The 27,519-nt window shown below is 36.1% G+C and overlaps 1 protein-coding gene across 1 annotated transcript in view; it reads left to right on the top strand.

The window, feature by feature from the left end:
• LOC121381665 overlaps positions 1-27,519 on the top strand; it is a 235,383-nt gene that overhangs the window by 192,369 nt on the left and 15,495 nt on the right. The window contains exon 12 of the mRNA XM_041511009.1: positions 8,517-8,589. Within this exon, the coding sequence (XP_041366943.1) occupies positions 8,517-8,589 (73 nt within the window). The remainder of the gene's footprint in view (positions 1-8,516; positions 8,590-27,519) is intronic.

The raw sequence follows: 27,519 nt of genomic DNA, 5'->3' as shown, positions 1-27,519 counted from the left end.
TACTTGAGACAAACACTACTAGTTGTTTTCTTACCTCCTCCCTTTAATGTTAAATTCTTGTGCTTTAACGGTGTTATATCACGTCTGTTATAGCATTGTTGTTGTGCTAGTACGGTAAGTTGAATAAGACTATTAGAAAATTTGTTTCTAATTTTCATTATTATTCATACTTACCTAGTACTAGCACAACAACCGTTACCTCCCACCCGCCCCGAGGGAGGTCTTTTTTTATTCAGTCATTCCGGACTTTGAATCGATAATGAGGATATACGGTCTACCCATGCGCGGGTGTAGGTTATACATCCGGCAAGGGGAGATAATTCTGCAGTGGAGGTTATAACTCAGGGTCGTATAGCATTGTTGTTGTGCTAGTACTAGGTAAGTATGAATAATAATGAAAATTATAAACAAATTTTCTAAATGTAGCAGGTTTTCTCTCTAGGACTGAACATTACCAAATGTTTTACATCCAATAGCCGTTGATTACAGTAATAAATCAATGTGTTCTAGTGGTGTCATTAAACAAAACAAAAATGTTCACAATTAGTGGTTGGCCATTTTGTTTTACTGTTGGTACCATAATGTGTGTCACTAAAATTAGCCATCTTGTTTACCGTTTCTACCAAAGTCAGCCATCTTGTTTTATATTGTTTGTAGTTGGCCATCTTGTTTTAATAACAATTGTCATGGTGGTAGAAAGGATCGAGTTTAAGCATGTTGTCCTGGAAAAATCTGGGATGTTGTTACAGCACCAAGTTTTATATCCCATGCCAACCACAGCCCTGCATTTGGTATGTGCATTCCTGTGTACATGAAAACATGTATATAGTAGATCGATGGCTGCTATGTAAGTAGCCTATTTGATTCATTGTATACATCATGTGTCAAACTAATGGTATGTTAAACAATAAATAGCTATATATTTTACAAATAATAGTATGTTAAACAATAAATATCTATGTATTTTACATATAATGGAATATTAAACAATAAATAGCTATATATTTTACATATAATGGAATATTAAACAATAAATATCTATATATTTTACATATAATGGAATATTAAACAATAAATAGCTATGTATTTTACATATAATGAAATGTTAAACAATAAATATCTATGTATTTTACATATAATGGAATGTTAAACAATAATAGCTATATATTTTACATATAATGGAATGTTAGACAATAAATAGCTATATATTTTACATATAATGTAATGTTAAACAATAAATATCTATGTATTTTACATGTAATGGAATGTTAAACAATAAATAGCTATATATTTCACATATAATGGAATGTTAAACAATAAATAGCTATGTATTTTACATATAATGGAATGTTAAACAGTAAATAGCTATATATTTTACAAAGTGCAGAAGTATATTTAAACAAATATTCCTGTCACTCCATCTGACTTGGTGCTAAATTTTAACTTTTGTTTTGTGCTACATATTATAGCTAGGATATCACTCAGTTGGTAGAGTGCTCGCCTGAGATACTTAGGTCATAGGATCAAATCACGTCAGCAGAATCTTTGTTTTTTTGGTTCATCCCATCAAGTGCCCCATGGTGGGTATATCAAAGGATGTGGTATGTGCTGTCCTGTCTGTGGGGAAAATGCATATAAAAGATCCTGTGCTGCTAATAAAAGACTGTCAGAATTGCCAAATGTTTGACATCCAACAGCCTGTGATCAATAAATGCAGCCCTCTATGTTAACTTTTCATCTAGGAGCCAGATGGTGCCTATTTGTATTTTTATATAGATAGTATGAAATGTTTTAGTTGGCTAATGAAAACAATTGTTGCATATGCAACCAAATCAGTCACAATGTAGAGGGCTGAATCAATGTTGTAAAAACAAACAAATGAAAAAGCTTTGCTACGCTATTCCTCTAAAATTTGCCAACATAAACAATTGTCAGAATCAAAAAAACAAAAAAGCTTTGCTACACTATTCCTCCAAAAGAAGGTCTGCCAATATAAGCAATTGTCAGAATAAACATATTTTAGATACATAATTAGTCAATTAATGGTATAAAAGAAATGTGACCAAAAAACCCTTCACTTTCCTGTATTTAAATTGAAATGCTCTAATTGTGTGCAATTGTTTATAAAAGATTTACTTATTTTTTAACTGATGTTTACTAATTGCATGCACCTCAGTTAGTGATCATTTCAATCCCTTAGCATTATAAACCCATTATCAGTGACCTTGCTAGGTGATGTTTTTTGGGTTTTTTATCTCTGAGAGTGAAGAGTGCAGATAATGAGACACAACGGAACATCTGATAACACAATCAGCGAAGCTTGTTGAGTGCAGTTGGAACGCATGTTAACTGCAAGACTACCTGTAATTCTTGTTCGAATGTTCAGGTTCCTGGCAACACATTAGCGCTACTTATCTTGTGAAAATTGTTTGTTTCTTAATGCAACAGGTACTCAACACATACTTTCTCTGAAAGACAACAACCTGTACAGTGGTACTAAAATATTAATGTTTGTTTCCTTCTTTCAGTAAAGCAAAGTGATAAGTCAAAATAAAATTTGTTGTGAAATTGCACGTGACTGTTTTTGGCATTAGTTAAACGTTCATTCAACCTAGATTTTATCAACCATGGAAATATCACTCTTGGTACATCAACAGCAAAACATGGAAAATATTCTCATCTGCCAAGATTTGATAATACACATGTAATTAAAAATAAAATTTACTTTTCTCAGTAATATATTTCTAATTGCCTGAAAGTAGGGTTTCCACGAAAATTACAAAAATTAAAATTATTAAACATGTATTACCCAATTTAAAAGAACAAGTTTTATACACAATTTACTAATTGTACTGGTGATACAAAAGGTCAATGACCTATATCTTAAGAGAATTCGGGACTTTTAAAGCATCTATTTTTACAATATTTGTGTATATTTCAATACTTCATTGAGGGGGAAGAGAGGGAGGGAGGGAGAGAGAGAGTGAGAGTGAGAGTGTGAGAAAGTGAGAGAGAGTGTGAGAGTGAGTTCTCTGACAGGATATTCCTTGTAAAAATAGCAAAACATCATTCAAATAGGATCTCCACGAGTCCAAAATATTGGACTTAAGTGCTTGAGGGTCAAACTTGACCTGGACCCGAGTACCCGACACTTACTAGATAATAATGAGACTAAGAAATAAAGTAAAATAGCATTATGCATCCTAATTCCAACGCTGAACATGGATGCCAAATCATGCCATCGTATTGGATATTTTCAGTATTGTGATGGAAGGCCAAATTAAAAGATCATATAATTATTGTGTAACTTATATCGTTGATTATCTACTGCTGAAACTATTGACCTACATTGTCCATTGTATTATAGTTGATCATTGTATTCCACCGTGTACTGGTACTTGAGTCCTGTGAACGGATTCAAGTCTTGCTAGACTCGGCCCGTGCCCGAGTACTCAAGTAGTCATGGAAACCCTACTTTCAAATACGCATTCCCAAAGACAGGACAGTATGTACCATACCCGTAGTCACGGGGAACTGGTTAGGATGAGGGGAAACTTATTGAGTACACTAAGAGTAATTGATCCTGTATCCCATCACACATTGGGTGAGTTCTACCAATGAACTACATCTCACCTACCAGTTACTGGATATTGTTGAAAACTCATGGGTCTCTCTGTCAGGGCTTTAGATTATGGTAACCTCACTCCCATGGCTAGTGATATTCAATGTTGGGCTAGTAAATAACTAATATTGCCATGCCTGATGGCTAGTGAATTAAAAAATTAAAAATCTTGTAAATATGAATATCCTGCCTCTACTCCCACCACCAGTCTTAGTGTTTTAATCTTCGTCTTTAGGTAGCATATCCGATTATTACTATTAGTAAGATTGTATTAAGTAAAGTATGGCTAGTGAATTTTAAATTGTGGCTAGTAAATTGTTAAAATTACTGATCCCATGGCTAGTGGATTTTGTAAAAATTCTAAAAGCCCTGTCTCTATGTTCATGTAGCAAGTGTTCTACATGTATATTCACTCAAATCTGTTTATGACGTCACACACATGCAAATTGTATAGATTTATCGTGATGTTTAAAGGAAACATGACACGAGACCATATTATAGCTCATTTTAAAAGAAAAATGATATAAAAATAATATACAAATAACTTTATAACAATAAAATACGTGTAGTTAACTTAAAATGAAGAAATTACGCTAATCAGTATCAAAGTACGATTTATGCATATTTCTTCGTGAGCGTTCGGAAAAAAAGGGAAGTGACGTCAGAGCCGCTGTACTCTTCCATTGTTGTTAACTGTAACATGACACGAGACCATATTATAGCTCATTTTAAAAGAAAAATGATATAAAAATAATATACAAATAACTTTATAACAATAAAATACGTGTAGTTAAGTTAAAATGAAGAAATTACGCTAACCAGTATCAAAGTACGATTTATGCATATTTCTTCGTGAGCGTTCGGAAAAAAGGGAAGTGACGTCAGAGCCGCTGTACTCTTCCATTGTTGTTAACTGTTTATATATGGAGTAAGGGGCTTACGATCTTTTCAGTCCAACAGTGCCGTACTGCGCGGCCTTCGGGTGTAAAAATAAACAGTTTAAACGATCGGGATTGTCTTTTTATGGTTTTCCAAAGGATTGTATCCGAAGAAAGACGCGTGTATTTTATCGCAAAAGAAAAGATTGGACACCAACACCGCATAGTACTTTGGTGTCCGCCTAATTACAGCCCGGAGCCCGAACGTTACCCGGAGACACAGTACTCGGTTGCGAATGCCGAGGTGTACATTGTACATATTTGGCACAAAGATACACCTCAGCATGATGTATTTATATATGTTAAAACAAAAATGTAGAATTTTTATTTATTTATTTTTTTTGGAAAAAAAAAGATTTTTCATGTTAGGGCTGTAGGCCTACATAACAAAATCTGTATTCACCGTCCGAAGAAGGAAACGTCAATAAGTAATTAAATATGGCATATACAAACATGGGATTTGGCATGAGGATACATCTCAGTACGATGTATTTAAATATGTTTTTAAAACACGTGTAGAAAACAATAATAATTTTAAATAATGTTTTTAATCTTCGGGCTGAATAAGTCACAAAAACGTTCCTCATCGCCCGAAGCCCCAAAGCAACACGAAGTTCAATACAAAAAACCCCACTACTGTCGGTGTCGAAATAACTATTATGTTTCATCCACGGGCTGACTTGAGAATCGGAGTGTTGTTTTAGTTAATTGGTCCTTTCTTTCCGTGGCCTGCACATGTGATTCCTGATTGGCAGGTGTATATTGCAGGGTATCGACCAGGTAAGTGATTACCACGGTCTAGACATGCGTACAAAATACGTGCCAGTTTTTTTTAAGATCACACAGGGTATTGTGGCGTAACCTGTCGCGACTATAGTACAATGTTAATGTACATTATCAGCCGCCCTGCTTCATTACTGTAAATAATGCTGTAAAACCCTTGATTAAGTAGACTTTCCCATCTAAAACTACAAAACTGACCAATTACGTAGTACCAAAGAAAAGAAAATTATCACTTGGGTATCGTGAGTGGTCGTTTTTACTCTAACGCACCCTACCAATAGGCCTAATAATATGCTACTTTTTTTTTATGAGAGAAAAATACTATAATCCCATTTCGTTCTATTGATGCAAATAGAAATATATTTAGTTTAAAAGTTGATTATACTCTCAAGTCATTTATGTTGTTTTACAAGCCAGGTTAATGAAAGTGAAGCGCCTTGTCGTAAATTAGAGCGTTTGTTTACACTGTGCATACAGATTTCATTATGTACAGCCCGAACATAAAAAATGCGATATTTTCTATAAAAAAACAAACCCAAAAATGTTTGTCCTACATTTATATTTTTTACATATTTAAAATACATCATATCGAGGTGTATCTTTATGCTAAATATGAACAGTATACACCTCGGCATTAGCATCCGAGTTTTGGTTTTGTCTCCGGGTTACTTTCGGGCTCCGGGCTGTAAATTGGTCGACCCGTCTGGTCTGGCACCATCAGTTTCTCCACCCTCCGACTCGCTATCCGTTTTTTCTTCAGTATCACTGTTGTAAGTAAATGTGTGTCTTTCTTCATTTACTAACAGCTCATATTGATACGGCAAAACGTTTTGCGAATGAACACTCATTGTTTTGGTAAGCTGTGCAAGTCTTAGATTCTTTATGAGTGGTACGGACTAATGCTTTTAAGTGTAAGGCTTCAGATCAAGCGACGCGTCTCTGACGTCACGGACCTCGTGATTGCCCTGCTCATTAAAGATCGGCAATTTCCGCTAAGAGCTCGTATATGGGGTTCTTTTATGGAGATATTTTAAGTAATTAATTTTTTATAAAAAATTTTTTTAGGTGATTCAATTTATAATTAATTGTACATGGTTGGTGCCAAATATGGTTTACGTGACATGTTTCCTTTAACTGTTTATATATGGAGTAAGGGGCTTACGATCTTTTCAGTCCAACAGTGCCGTACTGCGCGGCCTTTGGGTGTAAAAATAAACACTTTAAACGATCGGGATTGTCTTTTTATGGTTTTCCAAAGGATTGTATCCGAAGAAAGACGCGTGTATTTTATCACAAAAGAAAAGATTGGACACCAACACCACATAGTACTTTGGTGTCAGCCTATTTACAGCCCGGAGCCCGAACGTTACCCGGAGACAAATACAGTACTCGGTTGCGAATGCCGAGGTGTACATTGTACATATTTGGCACAAAGATACACCTCAGCATGATGTATTTATATATGTTAAAACAAAAATGTAGAATTTTTTATTTATTTATTTTTTGGGGAAAAAAAAGATTTTTCATGTTAGGGCTGTAGGCCTACATAACAAAAATCTGTATTCACCGTCCGAAGAAGGAAACGTCAATAAGTAATTAAATATGGCATATACAAACATGGGATTTGGCATGAGGATACATCTCAGTACGATGTATTTAAATATGTTTTTAAAAAACGTGTAGAAAACAATAATAATTTTAAATAATGTTTTTAATCTTCGGGCGGAATACGTCACAAAAAACGTTCCTCATCGCCCGAAGCCCCAAAGCAACACGAAGTTCAATACAAAATAAACCACTACTGTCGGTGTCGAAATAACTATTATGTTTCATCCACGGGCTGACTTGAGAATCGGAGTGTTGTTTTAGTTAATTGGTCCTTTCTTTCCGTGGCCTGCACATGTGATTCCTGATTGGCAGGTGTATATTGCAGGGTATCGACCAGGTAAGTGATTACCACGGTCTAGACATACGTACAAAATACGTGCCAGTTTTTTTAAGATCACAGGGTATTGTGGCGTAACCTGTCGCGACTATAGTACAATGTTAATGGACATTATCAGCCGCCCTGCTTCATTACTGTAAATAATGCTGTAAAACCCTTGATTAAGTAGACTTTCCCATCTAAAATTACAAAACTGACCAATTACGTAGTACCAAAGAAAAGAAAATTATCACTTGCGTATCGTGAGTGGTCGTTTTTACTCTAAACGCACCCAACCAATAGGCCTAATAATATGCTACTTTTTTTTATGAATGAAAAAATACTATAACCCCATTTCGTTCTATTGATGCAAATAGAAATATATTTAGTTTAAAAGTTGATTATACTCTCAAGTCATTATGTTGTTTTACAAGCCAGGTTAATTAAAGTGAAGCGCCTTGTCGTAAATTAGAGCGTTTGTTTACACTGTGCATACAGATTTCATTATGTACAGCCCGAACATAAAAAATGCGATATTTTCTAAAAAAACCCACCCAAAAATGTTTTGTCCTACATTTATATTTTTTTACATATTTAAATACATCATATCGAGGTGTATCTTTATGCTAAATATGAACAGTATACACCTCGGCATTAGCATCCGAGTTTTGGTTTTGTCTCCGGGTTACTTTCGGGACCGGGCTGTAAATTGGTCGACCGGTCTGGTCTGGCACCATCAGTTTCTCCACCCTCCGACTCGCTATCCGTTTTTTCTTCAGTATCACTGTTGTAAGTAAATGTGTGTCTTTCTTCATTTACTAACAGCTCATATTGATACGGCAAAACGTTTTGCGAACGAACACTCATTGTTTTGGTAAGCTGTGCAAGTCTTAGATTCTTTATGCGTGGTACGGACTAATGCTTTTAAGTGTAAGGCGTCAGATCAAGCGACGCGTCTCTGACGTCACGGACCTCGTGATTGCCCTGCTCATTAAAGATCGGCAATTTCCGCTAAGAGCTCGTATCTGGGGTTCTTTTATGGAGATATTTTAAGTAATTTTTTTTTTTTAATTTTTTTTTTTAGGTGATTCAATTTATAATTAATTGTACATGGTTGGTGCCAAATATGGTTTACGTGACATGTTTCCTTTAAGTCCAGAGACCTTAAGCAAGGGGCCAGATTTTAACAAACTATACTGGTGGTATTTTAAATTAGTGTTTATTATAAAGTAAATTGCTTGTCTTTTAGACAAAGAAAGGAAGTCTGATAAAGAGAAAGGATTCCAAAGATCAAGGGCAAGAGGAAACGGAAGAAGAAATATGTGAGTACTAAAGATATATAATTCATTTAATTTATATTTTTTAATGTATTTAACCCTTTAATCTCTATTGTCCACTTTCAACCAGGTAACCTCAACAGAAGTGGTAGAAGAAATATATGAGTACTAAAGATATATAATTAATTTAATTTACTACATCAAAGGCTGTGGTATGTGCTATCCTGTCTATGGGATGGTGCATATAAAAGATCCCTTGCTGCTAATCGAAAAGAGTAGCCCATGAAGTGGTGACAGTGGCTTTCCCCCGTCAATATCTGTGTGGTCCTTAACCATATGTCCGATGCCATATAACTGTAAATAAAATGTGTTGAGTGCATCATTAAATAAACCATTTCCTTCCTTCATTTAATTTACTAGTATATTTTTGAATGTATTTAACCCTTTCCTCTCTATAGATCACTTTCAACCAGACAGCCTCAACATAGGAAGAAACCTAAGGGTGAAAGTGTAAAATTTTATGTTAAAAGAGCCTTTGTTTCTATATTACAATGTAAACATAGGTGATTCACTTTGTTGTCGAATGTAATGTATATATACTAAGATCAATGGTTTGTTTTTTCCTCTATCATGCTGGCCTTGGTGGTATATTGGCTGGTTGGTTCTGGGTTCAAATCCCAGCAGTACTGCCTAACCAAAGTGAGTTGCAATGGCTCAGTGGGGAGATGTGAAGTTATTACACTAAATTCTCTACAGCCAGTTGGTCTAGGATTGATTCCCATCGGTGAGCCCATTGAGTTATTTCTTGTTCCAGCCAGTGCCCCACAACTGGTGTAACAAAGGTATATACTATCCTTTCTGTGAGATGGTGCATATAAAAGATTTGTTGCTGTTAATCGAAAAGAGTAGCCCATGAAATGGCGATAGCAGGTTTCCTCTCTCGATATCTGTGTGGTCCTTAAACATATGTCTGACACCATATAACCGTAAATAAAATGTATTGAGTGTGTCATTAAATAAAACATTTCGTTCCTTCCTTCTCTACAGTCAAGTTAAGTGGGTGCTCAAGACAGCATGCTTGAACCTTAATTGGATATAAGCATGAAAATAAATCTCTGGGAGAAAACAGGAAAAAATATCATTGGTTTGGTTTTTTACTATATTAATGACTGATGACTTTTAGTGAGTATTTTTGGATAATAATAAATATATTTTATGCCGTATGATAATAAATATATTTCATGTAGTATGATAATAAATATATTTCATGCCGTATGATAATAAATATATTTCATGTAGTATTTTTGGATAATAAACATATTTCATCTAGTATGTTTGGATAATAATAAAGATGTTTTTGTTGTATTTTTGGATAATAATCAAAATATTTGTGGAAGTATTTTTGGATTATAATAAATATTTGTGCCTGGTAATTCTTTTTGATAGCTCATTAAGTTTGATGTAGGAGGGTAAAGAACTTTCTCTAATTTTGTTTATACACCAAACGTGAGATAAAAAGGGGTGGTATTTATAATCTACACGCATGTGTGCCAGTATAGTGTAGTGATGAAAGAAAAGCAATGTTTGTTTCACAACATCTTTTCACATATACACAAAGAAAACAGTTAAGCATCTCTGAGGTAATGAAGTCCACCATGCCACCATCATTAACTGCAGATGTCATGATGATTGGGACAAGTACGGTGTTCCTTTGAAAAGCTGTGATATTTCATATCTTACAGTGATATGACATAGCATCATGACATGCATGTGCAGAATGCCACCCATGCTTATTAAACAAATACAGCATCCACACAGAGCAGGTTTGTGTATTTAATGCAGCTGTCATGCAATGTATTCCTGTGAACGTGACACGACAGATGGTCAATAATTGGTATGCATTCAACATATGGTGGGGCGGGATGTAACCTAGTGGTAAAGCATTCACTTGATGTGCAGTCGGTCTGGAATCAATTCCCGTCGGTGGTCCCATTGGGCTATTTTTCATTCCAGCCAGTGTGCCACGACTGGTATATCAAATGATAGGTGCTATCCTGTCTGTGGGATGGTGCATGTAAAAGATCCCTTGCTACTAATGCAAACATGTAGCAGGTTTTCTCTGACTATATGTCAAAATTACCAAACATTTAACATCTAATAGCCGATGATTGATAAATCAATGTGCTCTAGTGGTGTCATTAAACAAAACAAACAAACTTTTTTTCAACATGTAGCCAGTATATCCTTCACAGTTGTTTGATGTCAGTGTTGGTACCACTAAACGGTAGTCTATATATTTATGTCAAAAAAATGGGCAAACCAATGCTACTGAGTTTCTTCCATGGCTGGGATGATCCCTTGTGACATCACAACATTAAGACACTGGGCCAATCTAATTAAAATTAGCTCCACTATTACTTGTGGATCTAACACCAGCCAGATGGAGCTCATGTCTACCAATCAAAACCTTACTTGCAGAATCCTGCCAGTGATTTAAAACTAACAACACTGCGTAGTCCCCAATGTCCAGGTAACATTTCGTCTGTAAATAATAATTTAAATATTGACCAATCACACTTCGCCTTTTATAACGTTATTTGGGAGCATACAAATTCTAAAAATATCGGGCAAGTCTATTTTAGTGGCCGCAGTACAGCGAACCATACCAATACGTACGGGGTGGGTTATCAGTCTTCAATTTTACATTAAAAATTATTTATTTATTTATAAAAAAAACCCAACTAAATCAGTCTTCAGTTTTACATTACAAATTATTTATTTTATAAAATAAAACATGTTTTAAGGCATTCGTAATTCACACGAAACATGTCGTATACCCTCAGGATAATTCGGAATGTTTTCAAATTATTTTTAAATCACTGGCATGATCTTGCAAGTAAGGTTTTGATTGGTGGACATGAGCTCCAACTGGCTGCTGTTAGATCCACATGTAATAGTGGAGCTAATTTTAATTAGATTGTGATTGGTGGACATGAGCTCCAACTGGCTGCTGTTAGATCCACATGTAATAGTGGAGCTAATTTTAATTAGATTGGTGGACATGAGTTCCAACTGGCTGCTGTTAGATCCACATGTAATAGTGGAGCTAATTTTAATTAGATTGTGCCTGGGCCAATTTCACTAAACGTCGTAAGCCTTGTTTTGCATGTAAACGTTAATCTACAACTAAACCACAATTCTTATTACTGTTATAGTACAACAAATATAGTTACAAGTACACATATTTCATTTCATTTCGTCCTTAAAATTCTCCATCTTCCGTAATGATGTAATTTTCTTCATAAAATAGATGCCGAACACTAGTAAATACATGCCCGTTATAACTGCCAGTCGCAGATGTAAACTTACAATGTTTTATGAAATTGGCTCCTGATTTGGTCAGTATGACATCTAGCATTTACAACAAGTCCACTTCTAAAGCAAGCATGACTACTTAATGTCAGCCAGAATATTGAGAATTTGCCAGAAAGCCAAATAATATAGTAGAGGTTCTCTGGGGTTGTGTATCATATGATTGCAACAAGCTGAACATGACTGCTCAAAGCAACCAGTCCTTTCAAAATGTTTTGGAACCAGTCATTGTTCCAGTTTTGCCAACAGTCCAGTTGCTCAAAACCAGTGCATGACAATTCTTGGCCACATTGTCCACCAGCTGTAACTACTTACCTTGGCTGTCAGCATTTTCTTCTTGCAAATCCCACTTGTCTTTCTGTGTTTTTATAGTGCATAGAGGAATTCCAAATAAAAAAGGGCACTTAATTTTTGTCCATTGTGTATACTTGATTCAGCTTTGTGGTAGAGTATTTCCTGGAGATGTGATGGCATATAGGATCGATGTCCCACAACTTATATATAGAAGATTGTGATATCATCTTTCTAGTTTGGAATGTTTAGGAGTTAATGCTGGTAACAGACTATTCTGTATACTACATTGTCACCATGTTACCTATATCAACTACATTGTCACCATGTTACCTATATCGACTACATTGTCACCATGTTACCTATATCGACTACATTGTCACCATGTTACCTATATCGACTACATTGTCACCACGTTACCTATATCGACTACATTGTCACCATGTTACCTATATCCACTACATTGTCACCATGTTACCTATATCGACTACATTGTCACCATGTTACCTATATCGACTACATTGTCACTATGTTACCTATATCGACTACATTGTCACCATGTTACCTATATCGACTACATTGTCACCATGTTACCTATATTGACTGCGACAAAAAGCATGTTAATTTTTGCTGTCTGCCATTTGCCATTTTGCTTTTTCATGGAATACTCTCCAAGAGGAATGGAAAGATGTGACACAATCTAACAACATCCTGACATGTGTTAATGTGGTTCAGACTTTACAATTTTACCACAGCTGATTCCTATTAGTTACGTGGATATGGGTACTTTCTGGTATGCTTTTATCATGGACACAACTTGTGACTTCACCAGAGAGTTCTATCTGAGACTGATATTACTAATGGTATTGGATCACGCTATATGTAGTTTGACAAGTATGTAACAACTGATGCTGTACACACTTAGCTTCAGAGAATCATTCTGCTGACCGGGTATGAGGCCACCAGACAAAACTAATCTTCACACTTGCTTACTAATTTCTGACATTGTGTAGCCAAGAGGAATAACAACCTCACTGTTGGTAGACATGTCACAGCTGGTTCATTCTAGGGGTTGGGATATAGCCCAGTGGTAACAGTGCTTGCTTGCTTGGTGTGCAGCTCGTCTGGGACTGATACCTATCGGTGGGCCCATTGGGCTATTTATCAATCTAGCCAGTGAACTAGGACTGGTTCACCAAAGGCCATGGCATGTGCTTCCTTGTCTGTGGGATGATGGATATGAAATATCCTTGCTACTAATGGAATATTATAGCGAGTTTCCTCTCTAAGACTACATGTCAAAATTTCCAAATGTTTGACATCCAATAGCAGGTGATTAATAAATCAATGTGCTCTAGTGGTGTCATTAAACAAAACAAACTTTAACTTTTTTGGTTCATTCTAACTCAAAATATAATAGGCAAACTTTGTGCACTATACTATTAATAATGTATTGAATGTAGAACGAATTAAAACTGTTTTACCCAATTTAATAAATAAAGATCAGACTGGCTTTATGGCAAATAGATATATTGGAGATAACATAAGAACAATCTATGATATCTTGTCATATACAGAAATACATAATATCCCAGGTATGCTTCTACTTGTGGATTTTGAAAAGGCATTTGATTCCGTAGAATGGTCTTTTATTGATAAAACTTTAAGTATTTTTTTTTTTGGAGAACAGATTAGGCATTGGGTACATACTTTTTATAATAATATTACATCATGTTTAGTAAATAATGGCAATACATCTCCTTGGTTTCCTATAAAAAGGGGTGTTAGACAGGGTGATCCCTTCTCACCTTATCTGTTCTTGCTCTGTGCTGAAATTCTCGCCTAGTTGATTAGAACCAATAAAGATATATCTGGTATAAATATTGCAAATGAAGATCATGTTCAGTATGCTGATGATACAGAGTTTATCTTGGATGGTAGTGAAAGGTCATATATGAGTACTATTGACACTCTTAATCAGTTTGCTACCTTATCGGGTCTTAAAATAAATTATGAAAAGTCTCAGGTTATATGGATTGGGTCCAAATGGAATAGCACTAAAAGATATTTAACCAATATCAAAATTGAATGGAATCCTACATACTTTAAGATATTGGGAATAACTTTTAGTTTGAAACTTCAAGAAATGGTCAATTTGAATTTTAAGAATAGATTATATGAGATAAACAAATCATTAATAAATGGATGAATCGAATTATAACTCCACTGGGAAAAATAGCCATTATTAAATCTTTGCTTATTTCTAAACTGAACTACTTGTTTCTGACTTTACCAAATCCCCCAGGTGATTTCCTCATCCAACTCAATAATACTCTCTTCAAATTTCTATGGAATAATAAAAGAGACAGAGTGAATCGGGCACTTATTTGCAAATCGATTAAGGAAGGGGGTCTTGGGATGGTCAATATATATAAATTTATTGACTCCTTAAAACTTACATGGATTAAAAACTTTTTAATGAAAGATACTAAATGGAAAAATATACTTTTAGCAGACTTTCCACAAATGGAAAACACTACAATATTTGGTAGTTGTTTTTGTAACAAAATCTCAAATAGTATGTCTAATCAATTTTGGAAAAATTGCTTACAGGCCTTAGCAGCCCTTCAAAATAAAATCAATATAACTTCTTTTAAAGAATTTTTAACGGAGCCCATTTTCTATAACAACAATATAAAAATTAATAAGAAATATTTCTTCTGTTCTGACATAAAAACAAACAAAGTGTTTGATCTCATTTTATTACTTGCTAAATTTTTTATATATAAATGTAAGATACAAAATATGAAACCAAATCTTATTCATTTTAAACATGAATTAAACACTAGATATCAAATAGAACAAAATATAGCATTTAGTATCTGTGAGTATGAAAGTTTTAACAGAGAATGGGCAATGTACAAGCCACTGTTACAATAATAAAACATTACAATATTATTTGTTAAATTTGGGCCAAACTTGTCTATACACTAAAGGCTATCAAGAATAATATATCGGTGTGAATGTAGTGTATGAAAGTGTGTTTAAATTTTTTTTAACAAATTCACAAAAGCATTACTGTTTATTCTATACTACATGCATATACTGTTATACAAATGTTGTCAAGTTTCAGGTTATTCAAAATAGTTATTAGTTTCTTAAAGTATCATTCCTGGGTCTTGTAGACCTGTCCCTTTTTCCCTGGATTGGGGCAGTTAATTGTAAACAGGGTATCTGTGAATGAATAAAAAAAAAAAAAAAAAAAAAATGTATTGAATGTAGCAAAGTTAGCATATTTTAATATACCTAGAGGCCATCAAGTATTTTATTATTTAAACAATTATAGATATGCATACTCACATGCACAAAAGTGTGTATGTACACTATATATGTTATACAAACATAATTTTTTTTTAAATTCTTTATTATCCCCAGACAATAGGTCATGTCAGGGTTGTGGAGCCCTGAATCATAACCGTACAATATTCTTCCTTTATAAGTCTCACCAACACTGGGAATAGAACATTTGATATTATATCAATTTTAATAATAGCTGATCAATTTTAATTTTGAAAATATTTATATTTGATGACAATCAACTAGGTCTTGGAAGTTGATAATGGTTCAGAAAAGCTAAATAGTACCTTTACAATGAAGTTTATTTAATCATGGGACCTACAGATTTAAAAAAAATATTTCTACTGTAGTATTTCTCAAACGATAAGGGTTGTTTTCTCCCCCATATATCAGTTCAATTGCAGACCTTTTTAAAGCAGTACAGATTTATGATATTGAATTTTTTCAAAATGATCATCTATCGTTGACAGAGTCCATGTGATATTTTCATCAACTTTTCAAAGCACAATCCAAGTTGCTAAGTATTACAATTATACAGTTTTGTAAATATAGTTTTCAACTCTGTTTTCTGTAAGTTATAAACTAATTTAAGCAGACTTGGACTCAAAATGGTTCTTAAAAGGTTAGGTGCCCATATGAGTAACCATAACCATTTGACCTTGGAGCCAAGACTATTGTCTTACAAGTTGCATCGATGACTTATTAAACCCCTGACTTGTTCATCCTTTTTCCATTAGTCTTGCCACAGAGACACATGTGTTTATGATCTGTCTTAATGTGCCTGGCACAAATCCAGAAAGCCAAGCAGCAAAAAAAAAAATCTCAGTCTTAATCTGCTACTTACGTCTTTACGTTACATGAATTAGTTGTTGTGTCGGTCACTGACGTAATACAGTAGCCCAAGAAATTGTCTTAATTGAACACACTTCATTTTTCATTTTATCTCTACTCCTGTTCAGATAAGATGTAATAGGGATGCCGTGTTATAGATAACATAAATAAGGATGCCAAATTACATAGATGAACACCAGTCTAAGACAATTAAAATGGAGAAAACATTGCTCTTTTTAGGCTGTTCTGATTTTCATTAGAATTGATTTGATTGGTGCCTGTAATGTTCACCTGTTAAAATTTTTACATTACAGAGGTGCAAAATTTTTAATAAACAGCAAAAAACCTTTCCTTCATTCGCCCATTAAGATCTCTTTCTCCGTTTCTTTCTCAGAATGTTTTCTTTTTCACTTTTGTTTTATGTTTTACGTATAATTAAATTTCTCTGTTTCAATGCTAAAATGTTATGCTGTACATTGTATGTTTGATTTATTTTGTATATTTGGTGTAATTTAATTAACATGTACAGCAATGATTCAGAGCTCCTCAACTCTGACGTCGTCATTGATCTGGGGATAATAGAAAATATGACTGCATGATGCAGCTTAGTAGTAGAGCACTTGCCAGCTGGGTGGTCTGTTTTCGTTAAACTCTGAGGTGCATGTTGAGGTAGCAACCCCTGCAGTTGCCCATGGCAACTGGAAGTGTCATAGAGTTTTTAATTCTCCATGGCACTTTTTTGGCTGTGGACTATATTCTTTTTTCCTTTTTTTTCCATGGCATGTGTATTTTGCCGTGGACATTTTTTGTAATTGCAGTGGTTGGGTAGAGCACTCACCAAAGTCTGATTGGTCTTTGATTTTCATTAGAAATGATTTCATTAGAGCCTTCAGCTTGGTTTGTAATGTACATGTACAATCTGAGGTGCATGATATAGATTAGAGGAACACTAGTTAGACATGGGATTGATCAGCCTTGGTGCACATGTCAGAATTTCCCCCTAGGGATATACCATCATTAAATATATAATCTTTCTCTTTGTTTAATAAATTGAAATATTTTCTAGTGGAATTGGTGCAGTAGAAAAAATGTGTACTTCTCAACCATTCATTCATCCATTTATCCATCCATCCCTCATGCAGCCATCCATCCATGCATCTATCTATCTATCAAATAGAAAAACAAATACACTAAATAAGAAATGTTGTGTGGTATTCACATTCTCATTCCAACTTTAGCACAAAAAAACAACATTTCAATTTTGATATTTTTAGTCTGCAAAAAAACAAAAAAACAAAAAACAAAAAAAACATTACAAAATCAATGACTTGTCATTTCCAGTTATCCAATACATGACCTTAAATCACAGAAAACAAAGACAACTGGATTACACCTCCATTATGTCTGACAAAAAAAGAAAGAAAAGTACTTCACTGAACTGGGATTGGGTGGAAGATCTGAAATCAGTGAAAATTATGTCAGACAAGGGAATTAAGTGATAAGCTTTCTTCCCTAGTCACTTATTTTCTAAACTATATGCAAACATAAAACTACACTAACTGGAAAGGATTGTGCATAAAAAACACATTGTTATGCATGTATTAATAGATTGTGTATTTGGGAATACACTTTAGTATGAATCTTTACATTAGGACTGCTTTAGATAAGAGGCGCTATGATTATTATTTTGTGCCATGTGGGTCTTCTGCAGTGTGTTCTCTTTACATACTTGGTTTTAAGTTAAGTTAAAACCAGACAAAGAAATAACAAACATAAGATGATAATATTATGTATGTTTCATTTCCAATAAAAGCTATTTCGATTTTATAAAAATTATTGAAAATCCTGCAGTAAAATTGCTTTTTGGCTAAAAGGAAAAATGACCAAGAATTAACTGCCATGAATAGAAGAAGAAGTTTGTTTTGTTTAATGACACTGCTAGAGCACATTGATTAATTATTCATCGGCTATTGTATGTCGCCTTCGACCAGTTGTGGTGCACTAGTTGGAACAAGAAAAAACACAATCAGGTGAATGGTTTCCTGCGATGCAAGCACTCATGCGAGCACTCAACCAGTTGAGCTAAATCCTGCTCTCTCATGAATAGTGATGTATATCATGTGATTTTGTATATCATATGATCTTGTATATCATATGATCTTGTATTTTTTTTATCATATGATCTTGTATATCATGTGATCTTGTATATCATATGATCTTGTATATCATATGATTTTGTATATTATGTGATTTTGTATATCATATGATCTTGTATATCATATGATCTTGTATATCATGTGATTTTGTATATCATATGATTTTTGTCTTGAATAGTGATATAAGTTTTTTTAATTTCTGCATAGTGTATATACTGAAAACATTAAAATCACAGTTACGGCATCCTTGTTTTAAAATAAATTTTGGAATGTTCAGCAAAGATATTTTATAAGATGCTTTGCAGCATGTATGTGGAAGCAAAAGTAACCATAACACATTTTAATCGTTATTACAATTACAGTATACAATACAATAGATGCAAACATTGCAGCACTAAGTTCATAATTTCATTATGAATTTAACCTTTAATTAAAAGTTTATTTTGTGGGTTATGCAAATCAATGCTGTTAACCCTTGCCCCCCCCCCCCCCCCACCACACACACACATACACACACACACACAATGTAATATATCAGGAACAGCCCTTAATGTCACTGTAGAGGTTAATGCTCTTAAAAGTGGGGATTAAGTTTAATATTTCTGTATTGGCTGCATTAAATACTTCTTACTGACCTTCAGTAAATGTCAGACACATTTTCCCTGAATTGCCTATAACTACAGAAACCTTTCATGAATTGCTTTCATAATTAGATTGTTATCAACAAATTTACAAACTGGGTTAGGTCATAATAAATTAAATCTTAGTTTTTCATCCCTACCTGACCAGAGATAAAGGTATGCCATTGTTATATTTATTGGCAGAAAAACAAAACCCCAGAAATGTTTTTCTCGATGTGCTATATTTCCAATGTTCTGAAAATATAAATAAAATATACAATTCCACACCCCTGCCCCCATTTTGGAAATGTTTTTTAATGAAAATAAATGATCTATCTTATTATGGCCTTAACTTTGAGTGTATTGTTAAAGGTGCCTTAGTACCATTTTATTGCTGTATTTTATTTATTTGTGATAAATAACTCTAAATTAATCTATACCACCCATAATCTTTGCATAATTATACTTGAAAAAAACAACAAACACAAGTAATGTACACATGGTGTAGTTAATGGCTTCTTAAGAATCATCAGTAAAATATTAAGAAAAATAAGCTGAAAAATCTATATCATAATAATATATCCATCAAACTTCATCAAGTCAGTTTAGGATCGATCCACATTGGTGGGCACATGAGCTATTTTTCATTCCAATCAGTGCAATATGACTGGAATATCAACAGCCATGGTACATGTATGTCCAGTTTCCCCTCTAAGATGATCAAATGTTTGAATCATGTTGGTGATGTTGTTAAACAAAAAAAAACTAACTTTTTTCATCCTTTTAAACTTTTTTAATGAGACAAAATCTAAACACCTTTTTTTTAATAAAAACATAATGGAAATATTGAATAAATTACAGATTCAAAAACATTTTACACTACATAAAATCTCACTTATTTCTACCAGTAGTTGAGTAGTAAATTTACTGTGTATCGCAAACACAACATGACATAATTTCTGTACGAAGTGAACTCTTTATCTATTGGGAACTAAATTTAATTGGACGCAATATTTTTCTTTCCACCGGCTCATCAGCAACCAGACATATCTGGCCTACGTAATTTATGTGGAGTTAACTCTAATTTGCTTGATTACTTCAACTTACCTGTTTACTTAACACCTGGTTTCAACACATTATGTTTACATCATACTCACAGTGGTGTAAAACACACCACACCCACAGCCTTTGATTCGTATTTACTCGTGCGTAATAAAGCGGTTATGTAGTAATGTTTCTCGTCTGTGAGTGAAGACATACAGCGGGGCTAGCTCTGGGTGAGCAAAACATTTTGCCAAATTACCTTTAAAAAAATGCAAAGCAACAGTTATTTTCCAACAAAATAGCAATTATTACGTGATATTTTTTTTTGCCAAAAAAAATAAAAAATTGCCATTTGTTCATAAAATAGGCAATTGGCTAATTTTGTGAGTGCTCAGTGTTGAGTGCTTACCTGAGATCCTACACATCCGTCATTAATAAATCAATTATTAATGTTTCTCTTCTTTGCTGTGGGAACACAACACATGTTATAGCAGTTAATATTTAAATAATATCCCAACCAGTGCCCCACGGCTGAAACCTATCTGGAATTCTTGATATTTAAGTTTTTATACTGTGTTTCTGAGTTATTTGCTGTGTCCACATTCTCTGTCCAAAACGTAAGATATGGTTTTGGTTGATACAAAGTATTACTTGGCATACATTCTGCATGGGGGACACCATTTTAGTCCATTGTCAGGGCTTCTAGATTATGGTAGCCACACTCCCATGGCTAGTGATATTCAATATTGGGCTAGTAACAGGGGTGGGGAAAAGCCCTTTTCTCCCGGTCTGGGACCGATTCTCGATATCTGAGACCGAAATTATTTTTTAAAAACGTGTGTTTGCCGGTCCCACTTTTGTCATTCTTGTCGGCCCGAAGCACCTGTCCATTTCTATTATTGGAACAAATTCTTATCCGTCAAGTAGACAGGTCTGCCCAGACATCGGTATCTCATGCATGATTTAAAATAATAAATAAATAGTGGTCAATATGGCTAGTGGCAAGACGTCTGTGATTTTGAAGTCTGCCTAAGTATATATCGTCAGTCACTGAAGTCGGACCTACAATAGTGTCAATCCACAGCCACTAGGCTAGACATTAATTTTGTCAAAGTTGCTGAGCCGGTCAAGAGATTAAACAGACATTAACAATAACACCATTCTTGGTGAGAGAGCCATCAAGGTATTACACTCCAATTAAAACAAAGGACCCAGAGTTTGCAACTGGTTACAATCAACATCTGTCAACACCTATATACGGAGCTTGGTCGGGTCGAGTGTCCCAGTCCGAAGCAAGAGACTTTTGTGCAATACAAACTGCTTGAAATAGCATAAAATATACTGAAATAATCTATAAATGTATTTATTGTTGACTGTTCAATGTAGTCTATCCAATAATTATAAAAGAGTTTAAAATTAACAAAAGGTTTCCACTTTTTTGTTAACAAGTGGGAGTAAGCAGAACAGCTATTTGTACTGGTTATCTCAAGAGCCAGTAGAGGTCAAATTTCGTCCAATCAGTGATGACGTTATTAATCTCTTTGTCTAAACATGTGCCAGCTCAGGCTGTCAAACGCTTCAACGGTGCGATCTTTTATTAATTTTCAGGACACAGTACTGAATATTCGTACTTTTTATACATATATGGGATTTAAATTCATAACTTTTATTCCTTTTTTATATTATTTATTCCATTATGTAAAATATATACAATTTGTGGTGGTTTTTTTTTTTCACTGATGTGATAAAAAAAAGAGTTTTTTTTTTATTCCTTTCTTTCCCCCCCCCCCCCCCCCCCTCCGTTAATGATGACATCAAGCGGGACTGATTGACAATTTTATTTTCCCCCACCCCTGGCTAGTAAATAACTTTTATTTCCATGCCCGATGGCTAGTGAAAAACAAGTTGTCAAATGTTGCATTTTGTAAATATGCGCCAGATATTATGTTGGCAACCTTGGTTGGAGTTATCTCCCTAGGTGTATTGGGTGAAAGTAATCGCCCTTGTTTTTCACTCTTCCTTCTCCTTTTGTATTTGTCAAGTAAAGTTGTGTTTTACTTTCTAAGTTTGTGTTTCTGATCAGTAACTATTAGAGTGGCAACTTTTCTCTTAACTGGCGTGGTGGCAGCAGGTATCGAAACCACGCGTCTGAACACAAGCAGACTTTCTCGTAAGCTGTCCTGTATAGTTTTACTACGTCACGTAGCTGATCGGTTCGACGTTTAGCTCGCCTGTAACACACATTCTTTCATCGTAGTTCTACAACACCAACACACCATGGCACAGACACACCGCGCTCCAAAACAATGGTCTCTAACAAAAGTAGAAACAGTAAATTCATTCGAAAACTGGCATCAAAATATAGTGTACACGTTGTCACTCGATCCCAACTTCAGCCGTTTCCTGGCCGATGGATATACGTGGGATAAGAAGTCCCGAGCAGAACCCATAAGAGGTTTCGCTGACGATGGTGAACATATCCCAGCAAGACAACGTCTTACAGCTCAACAAAAAAGCAACTACTTAGACTTGATGTTGGGACAAATTGCAAATTATTGCCCCATCATATCTCGCAACACCATAATCAAAACATCCACATCTCTGCCTTGCATCTGGCAGTCAATACGCCTACATTTTGGCTTCCAATCCACCGGGGGTCATTTTCTGTATTTTGATGAAATTCAACTACAGCCAGAGGAAAGACCGGAAGATCTCTTTCAGCGCCTAACTGCATTTGTAGAAGACAATCTACTCACACATGGTAGTGGCATCAGTCACCATGGTGACCAGATTGCTGAAGATGAGGAAATGTCTCCATCTCTTGAGAACTTCATTGTTCTTCAGTGGCTGAGACTTATCAATAAAGACCTACCTAGACTTATCAAACAAAGGTATGGCACAGAACTTAGATCAAGAACTTTAGCATCAATCAAGCCAGAAATATCACAAGCTTTGCCGTCATTAATCGATGAATTACGCACATCTGAAGATGCAAAGGTCATGCGCTCTTCAGCATGGCGGTCGCAACAAATACCCAGACACCAACAGGCTAAGCATTTTACCTCTCGGATGCCATCCAAAGTATGCCCCATATGCAAAGCAGCAGACCGTTCCTATGATCATTTCCTGAGCCGTTGCAAACACCTTCCTGAAAGTGATCGCAAATTCCTTCTAAAAGCTCGACAAATAATCAACATAGCTGACAACCAGGACTCTGCAGACACTGATGACGACGAACAAAACGAATCGCCATCTGAATCTCACCAGTCTTCTAGTGCTTCTACACTGAGAGTACAGATCAGACAGTCACCCTACATAAATGTGTTTTACAAACATAACAATGTTCGAGTAACTCTTGACACCGGCGCCACTGGAAACATGGTCAGGTTATCAACTGCACAAGCATTGGGATTTCACATCAAGAAAACATCACAATCAGCTCATCAAGCAGATGGCTCATCTCCCTTGCATGTGATTGGAGAAACTACTGCCACTTTCTCTCGGGGAGTTAAGGAATTCCATTTTGAAGGCTTGATCGTGGAACAACTTGACGTAGACATACTTGCTGGGACACCATTTATGGAAAGTAACGACATCGGCATTCGACCTGCAAGGCGTCAGATAAGTCTTAAAGATGGTACACTTGTTCACTATGGCTCTATATCCGAAACAAAGGATCAACACACCATTCGCCGAGCTTGTGTACTCAGAGCACTACCCACTACTACCACAGTGTGGCCCGGTGACTATGTTGAAATACCAGTGCCTGATGACTATGCACTTCAAGATGATTTATATGCTGTAGAACCACGAACCGATAACATTCATGCTACACAAGCCAAAACATGGCCTCCACACAGTCTGCTCCAAAGTGTTTCGGGGAGAATTCGCATACCAAACACAACCGACAGTCCACAACTCCTGAGGAAAAATGAACATTTTTGCCAGATTCGACCAGTATTCATCCCAGAAGTTGACAATGTCAGTGAAAAACCACATCTCCCCAGGACAAATATCAAATCACAGTCATATGGCAAATTCTCAGACCAAATTCAAATAGACCCTCACCGTATTCTCTCTCCAGAAATCAGAAAGGAATTCAGTGCTCTAGTTCAGGAATATGATGATGTATTTGACCCTTCCATAGAATGCTATAATGGTGCCAGTGGTCCATTCCAAGCAGTAGTTAACATGGGTCCAGTACAACCTCCTCAGAGGAAGGGAAGAGTACCCCAGTACTCCAGAAAGCAACTCGGAGAACTTCAACAGATGTTCGACGACCTCGAGGACAAGGGAGTTTTCAAACGTCCTGAAGATGCAGGTATCAAGGTTGAATACGTTAACCCTTCCTTCCTTGTCAGAAAGCCATCAGGAGGCCATCGCCTGGTCACATCATTCGGTGATGTTGGTCGTTACACCAAACCTCAGCCGTCCCTGTTACCCGATGTAGATTCAACATTGAGACAAATCGGTTAATGGAAATATATTATTACCACTGATCTGTCCAGCGCTTTCTATCAAATACCACTTGACAAGAATTCCATGAAGTATTGTGGCGTCGCTACTCCGTTTCGCGGTATCCGTGTATACACCCGATCGGCAATGGGTATGCCAGGTTCAGAAACTGCACTAGAGGAACTTATGTGTAGAGTTCTGGGAGATTTATTGATGGAAGGGGTTGTCACTAAACTCGCTGATGACTTGTATTGTGGCGGAAATACCCCTGAAGAATTAATCAACACTTGGCGTCGGTTGTTGACAGCCCTTCGACACAACAACTTAAGACTGTCAGCACACAAAACAATAATCACTCCACAATCAACCACAATCTTAGGATGGAATTGGCAACAAGGCCGTATTCAGGCTAGTCCTCACCGCATCGCTACTTTAGCGTCGTGTTCACCTCCCAACACAGTCTATGGTTTGCGCTCATTCATTGGTGCATACAAAATTCTTGCCCGCGTTATACCCGGCTGTTCGAAGATCCTTGCCCCTTTTGATGATATTGTCGCAGGTCGTCAGTCAAAAGATGAAATAGTTTGGAGCAATGACCTTCATGATGCCTTTTCTCATGCCCAGACAATGCTCTCGTCAAACAAAGCAATCGTTCTTCCAAACCCAAAAGACCAACTTTGGATTGTTACAGATGGAGCTGTTAAGGATCCAGGCATAGGAGCAACCTTGTATGTAACTCGCCACAATCAACCTCGCGTTGCAGGATTCTTCAGCGCAAAACTCAGACCACGTCAAGTCACATGGTTACCATGTGAAATTGAAGCGCTGTCGATTGCTGCTGCCACAAAACACTTCAGTCCTTATATCATCCAGTCCAGTCTGAAACCTATCATCCTCACTGACAACAAACCTTGCGTCCTTGCTTTTGAGAAGTTATGCCGTGGCGAATTTTCATCAAGTCCTCGGGTTTCAACTTTTCTATCTACAGTCAGCAGATTTCAAGCCTCCGTCCGTCATCTAGCTGGTAATGCAAATATCCCATCAGACTTTGCTAGCCGAAATGCTCCAGAGTGTCACAATGAATCGTGTCAAATATGTACTTTCATCCAAGAAACTGAAAATTCTGTGGTTCGACACATTCTCATAGATGACATACTATCAGGTAAGACTCGGATACCCTTCACCACAAGATCAACTTGGCACTCACTACAAGAAGAGTGCAAGGATTTACGGCGTACCCATTCTCACCTGATTCAAGGTACTCACCCTTCGAAGAAGCTCACCAACATCAAAGATGTTAAACGTTACATCAATACGGTAACCATTGCCAAAGATGGTCTCCTCGTCGTAAAGCGAACTGATCCACTATTCCCCACACGAGAATGTATTGTTGTTCCCCGACAAGTTCTAGAAGGTCTCTCAATGCTTTACATATTCAGTTGAATCACCCATCAGCATTTCAACTAAAGAAGGTAGTTCAAAGATACTTCTTTGCGCTTGACATGGATCGTTCCATTGACTCTGTATCCAACAACTGCCATCAGTGTGCTGCTCTGCGCAAGACTCCATCTACCATTGTCGAACAAAGTTCAAGTAATCCACCTGAGACTGTAGGCAGTCTCTTTGCTGCGGATATACTTAAACGAGAACGCCAAGTCATTATAGTTGTGAGGGAATGTGTTACAGCCTTTACAGTCGCCTGTCTGATTGATAATGAACGTAGTGATGTCATCCGACAGGCATTGATTCGTTTGTGCATAGAATTATGCCCTCTTGACGGACCCCCAGCAGTCATCCGCACAGATCCTGCTCCAGGCTTTCTCGCGCTGGCAAATGACAGTTTCCTACACAAACACAGAATCACTCTTGAAATCGGTAGGGTCAAGAACATAAACAAAAACCCAGTTGCTGAAAGAGCAATACAAGAATTGGAAAATGAACTCCGTCATCAAGATCCTACTCGTGGTCCTGTTACTCCTACCGAGTTAGCCATAGCAGTCGCTAGTCTCAATTCCCGCATTCGAAACCGTGGCGTATCATCTCGTGAAATGTGGACTCAGAGAGACCAATTCACAAGCAGCCAATTACCCCTTTCTGACCAACAACTTATTACAGACCAACACTCCGCCAGATTATCAAACCACCCACACAGTGAATTATCCAAAACTCCTAAAGGAATCCAATCAACCATGCCTTCAGTACACATTGGAGATTTAGTGTATCTGTATTGTGACAGAAATAAGACATGTGCACGTAATCGATATCTTGTTGTGAACATTGACGGGCCATGGTGCGACATCCGCAAATTTGTTGGATCACAACTTAGAAATAACTGTTATCGTGTTAAACATTCTGAGTGTTACCTAGTACCAAACAAGACATGTCAAATTCCACAGTGTACTTCCGGTGACACAGATAATGATGATGAAACACCCCCAGATCCTGACGTTGACACAAGTTATGATCTTCCTCCGATTCCAACTGAGATCGCCTCGCCTCTACCAGACATATCTTCACAATCACTGGACAACATCTTGGACACAACAACGGAGGACTCGCTACTCCCCTCCAGACCACGACGACGAATAAATCTACCAGGTCGATTTAAGGATTTTGTGTTGAACTAACATTCACCATGTTTTTGTTCTAACCACGACATAGAAATATACTGTGTCAGTGTCATGAATCTGCATTTAACTATCGTTTACCATGTTTTATTCCAGACTCCAATGACAAGATCATCTACCGCGTCGATTTTGACGATTTTGTGTTTTGTTTTAATAGTAACCATACATTTATTATACTTACAGACAGTAAGTTCTAACCTTAACATTAACAGTACAAAAACA

The sequence above is a fragment of the Gigantopelta aegis genome, chromosome 9, assembly GCF_016097555.1.
Source record: "Gigantopelta aegis isolate Gae_Host chromosome 9, Gae_host_genome, whole genome shotgun sequence".
NCBI classification, from domain to species: Eukaryota; Metazoa; Mollusca; class Gastropoda; order Neomphalida; family Peltospiridae; genus Gigantopelta; species Gigantopelta aegis.
The sequence above is the reverse complement of the archived record's forward strand: the minus strand, read 5'-3'. Positions and strand labels throughout refer to the sequence as shown.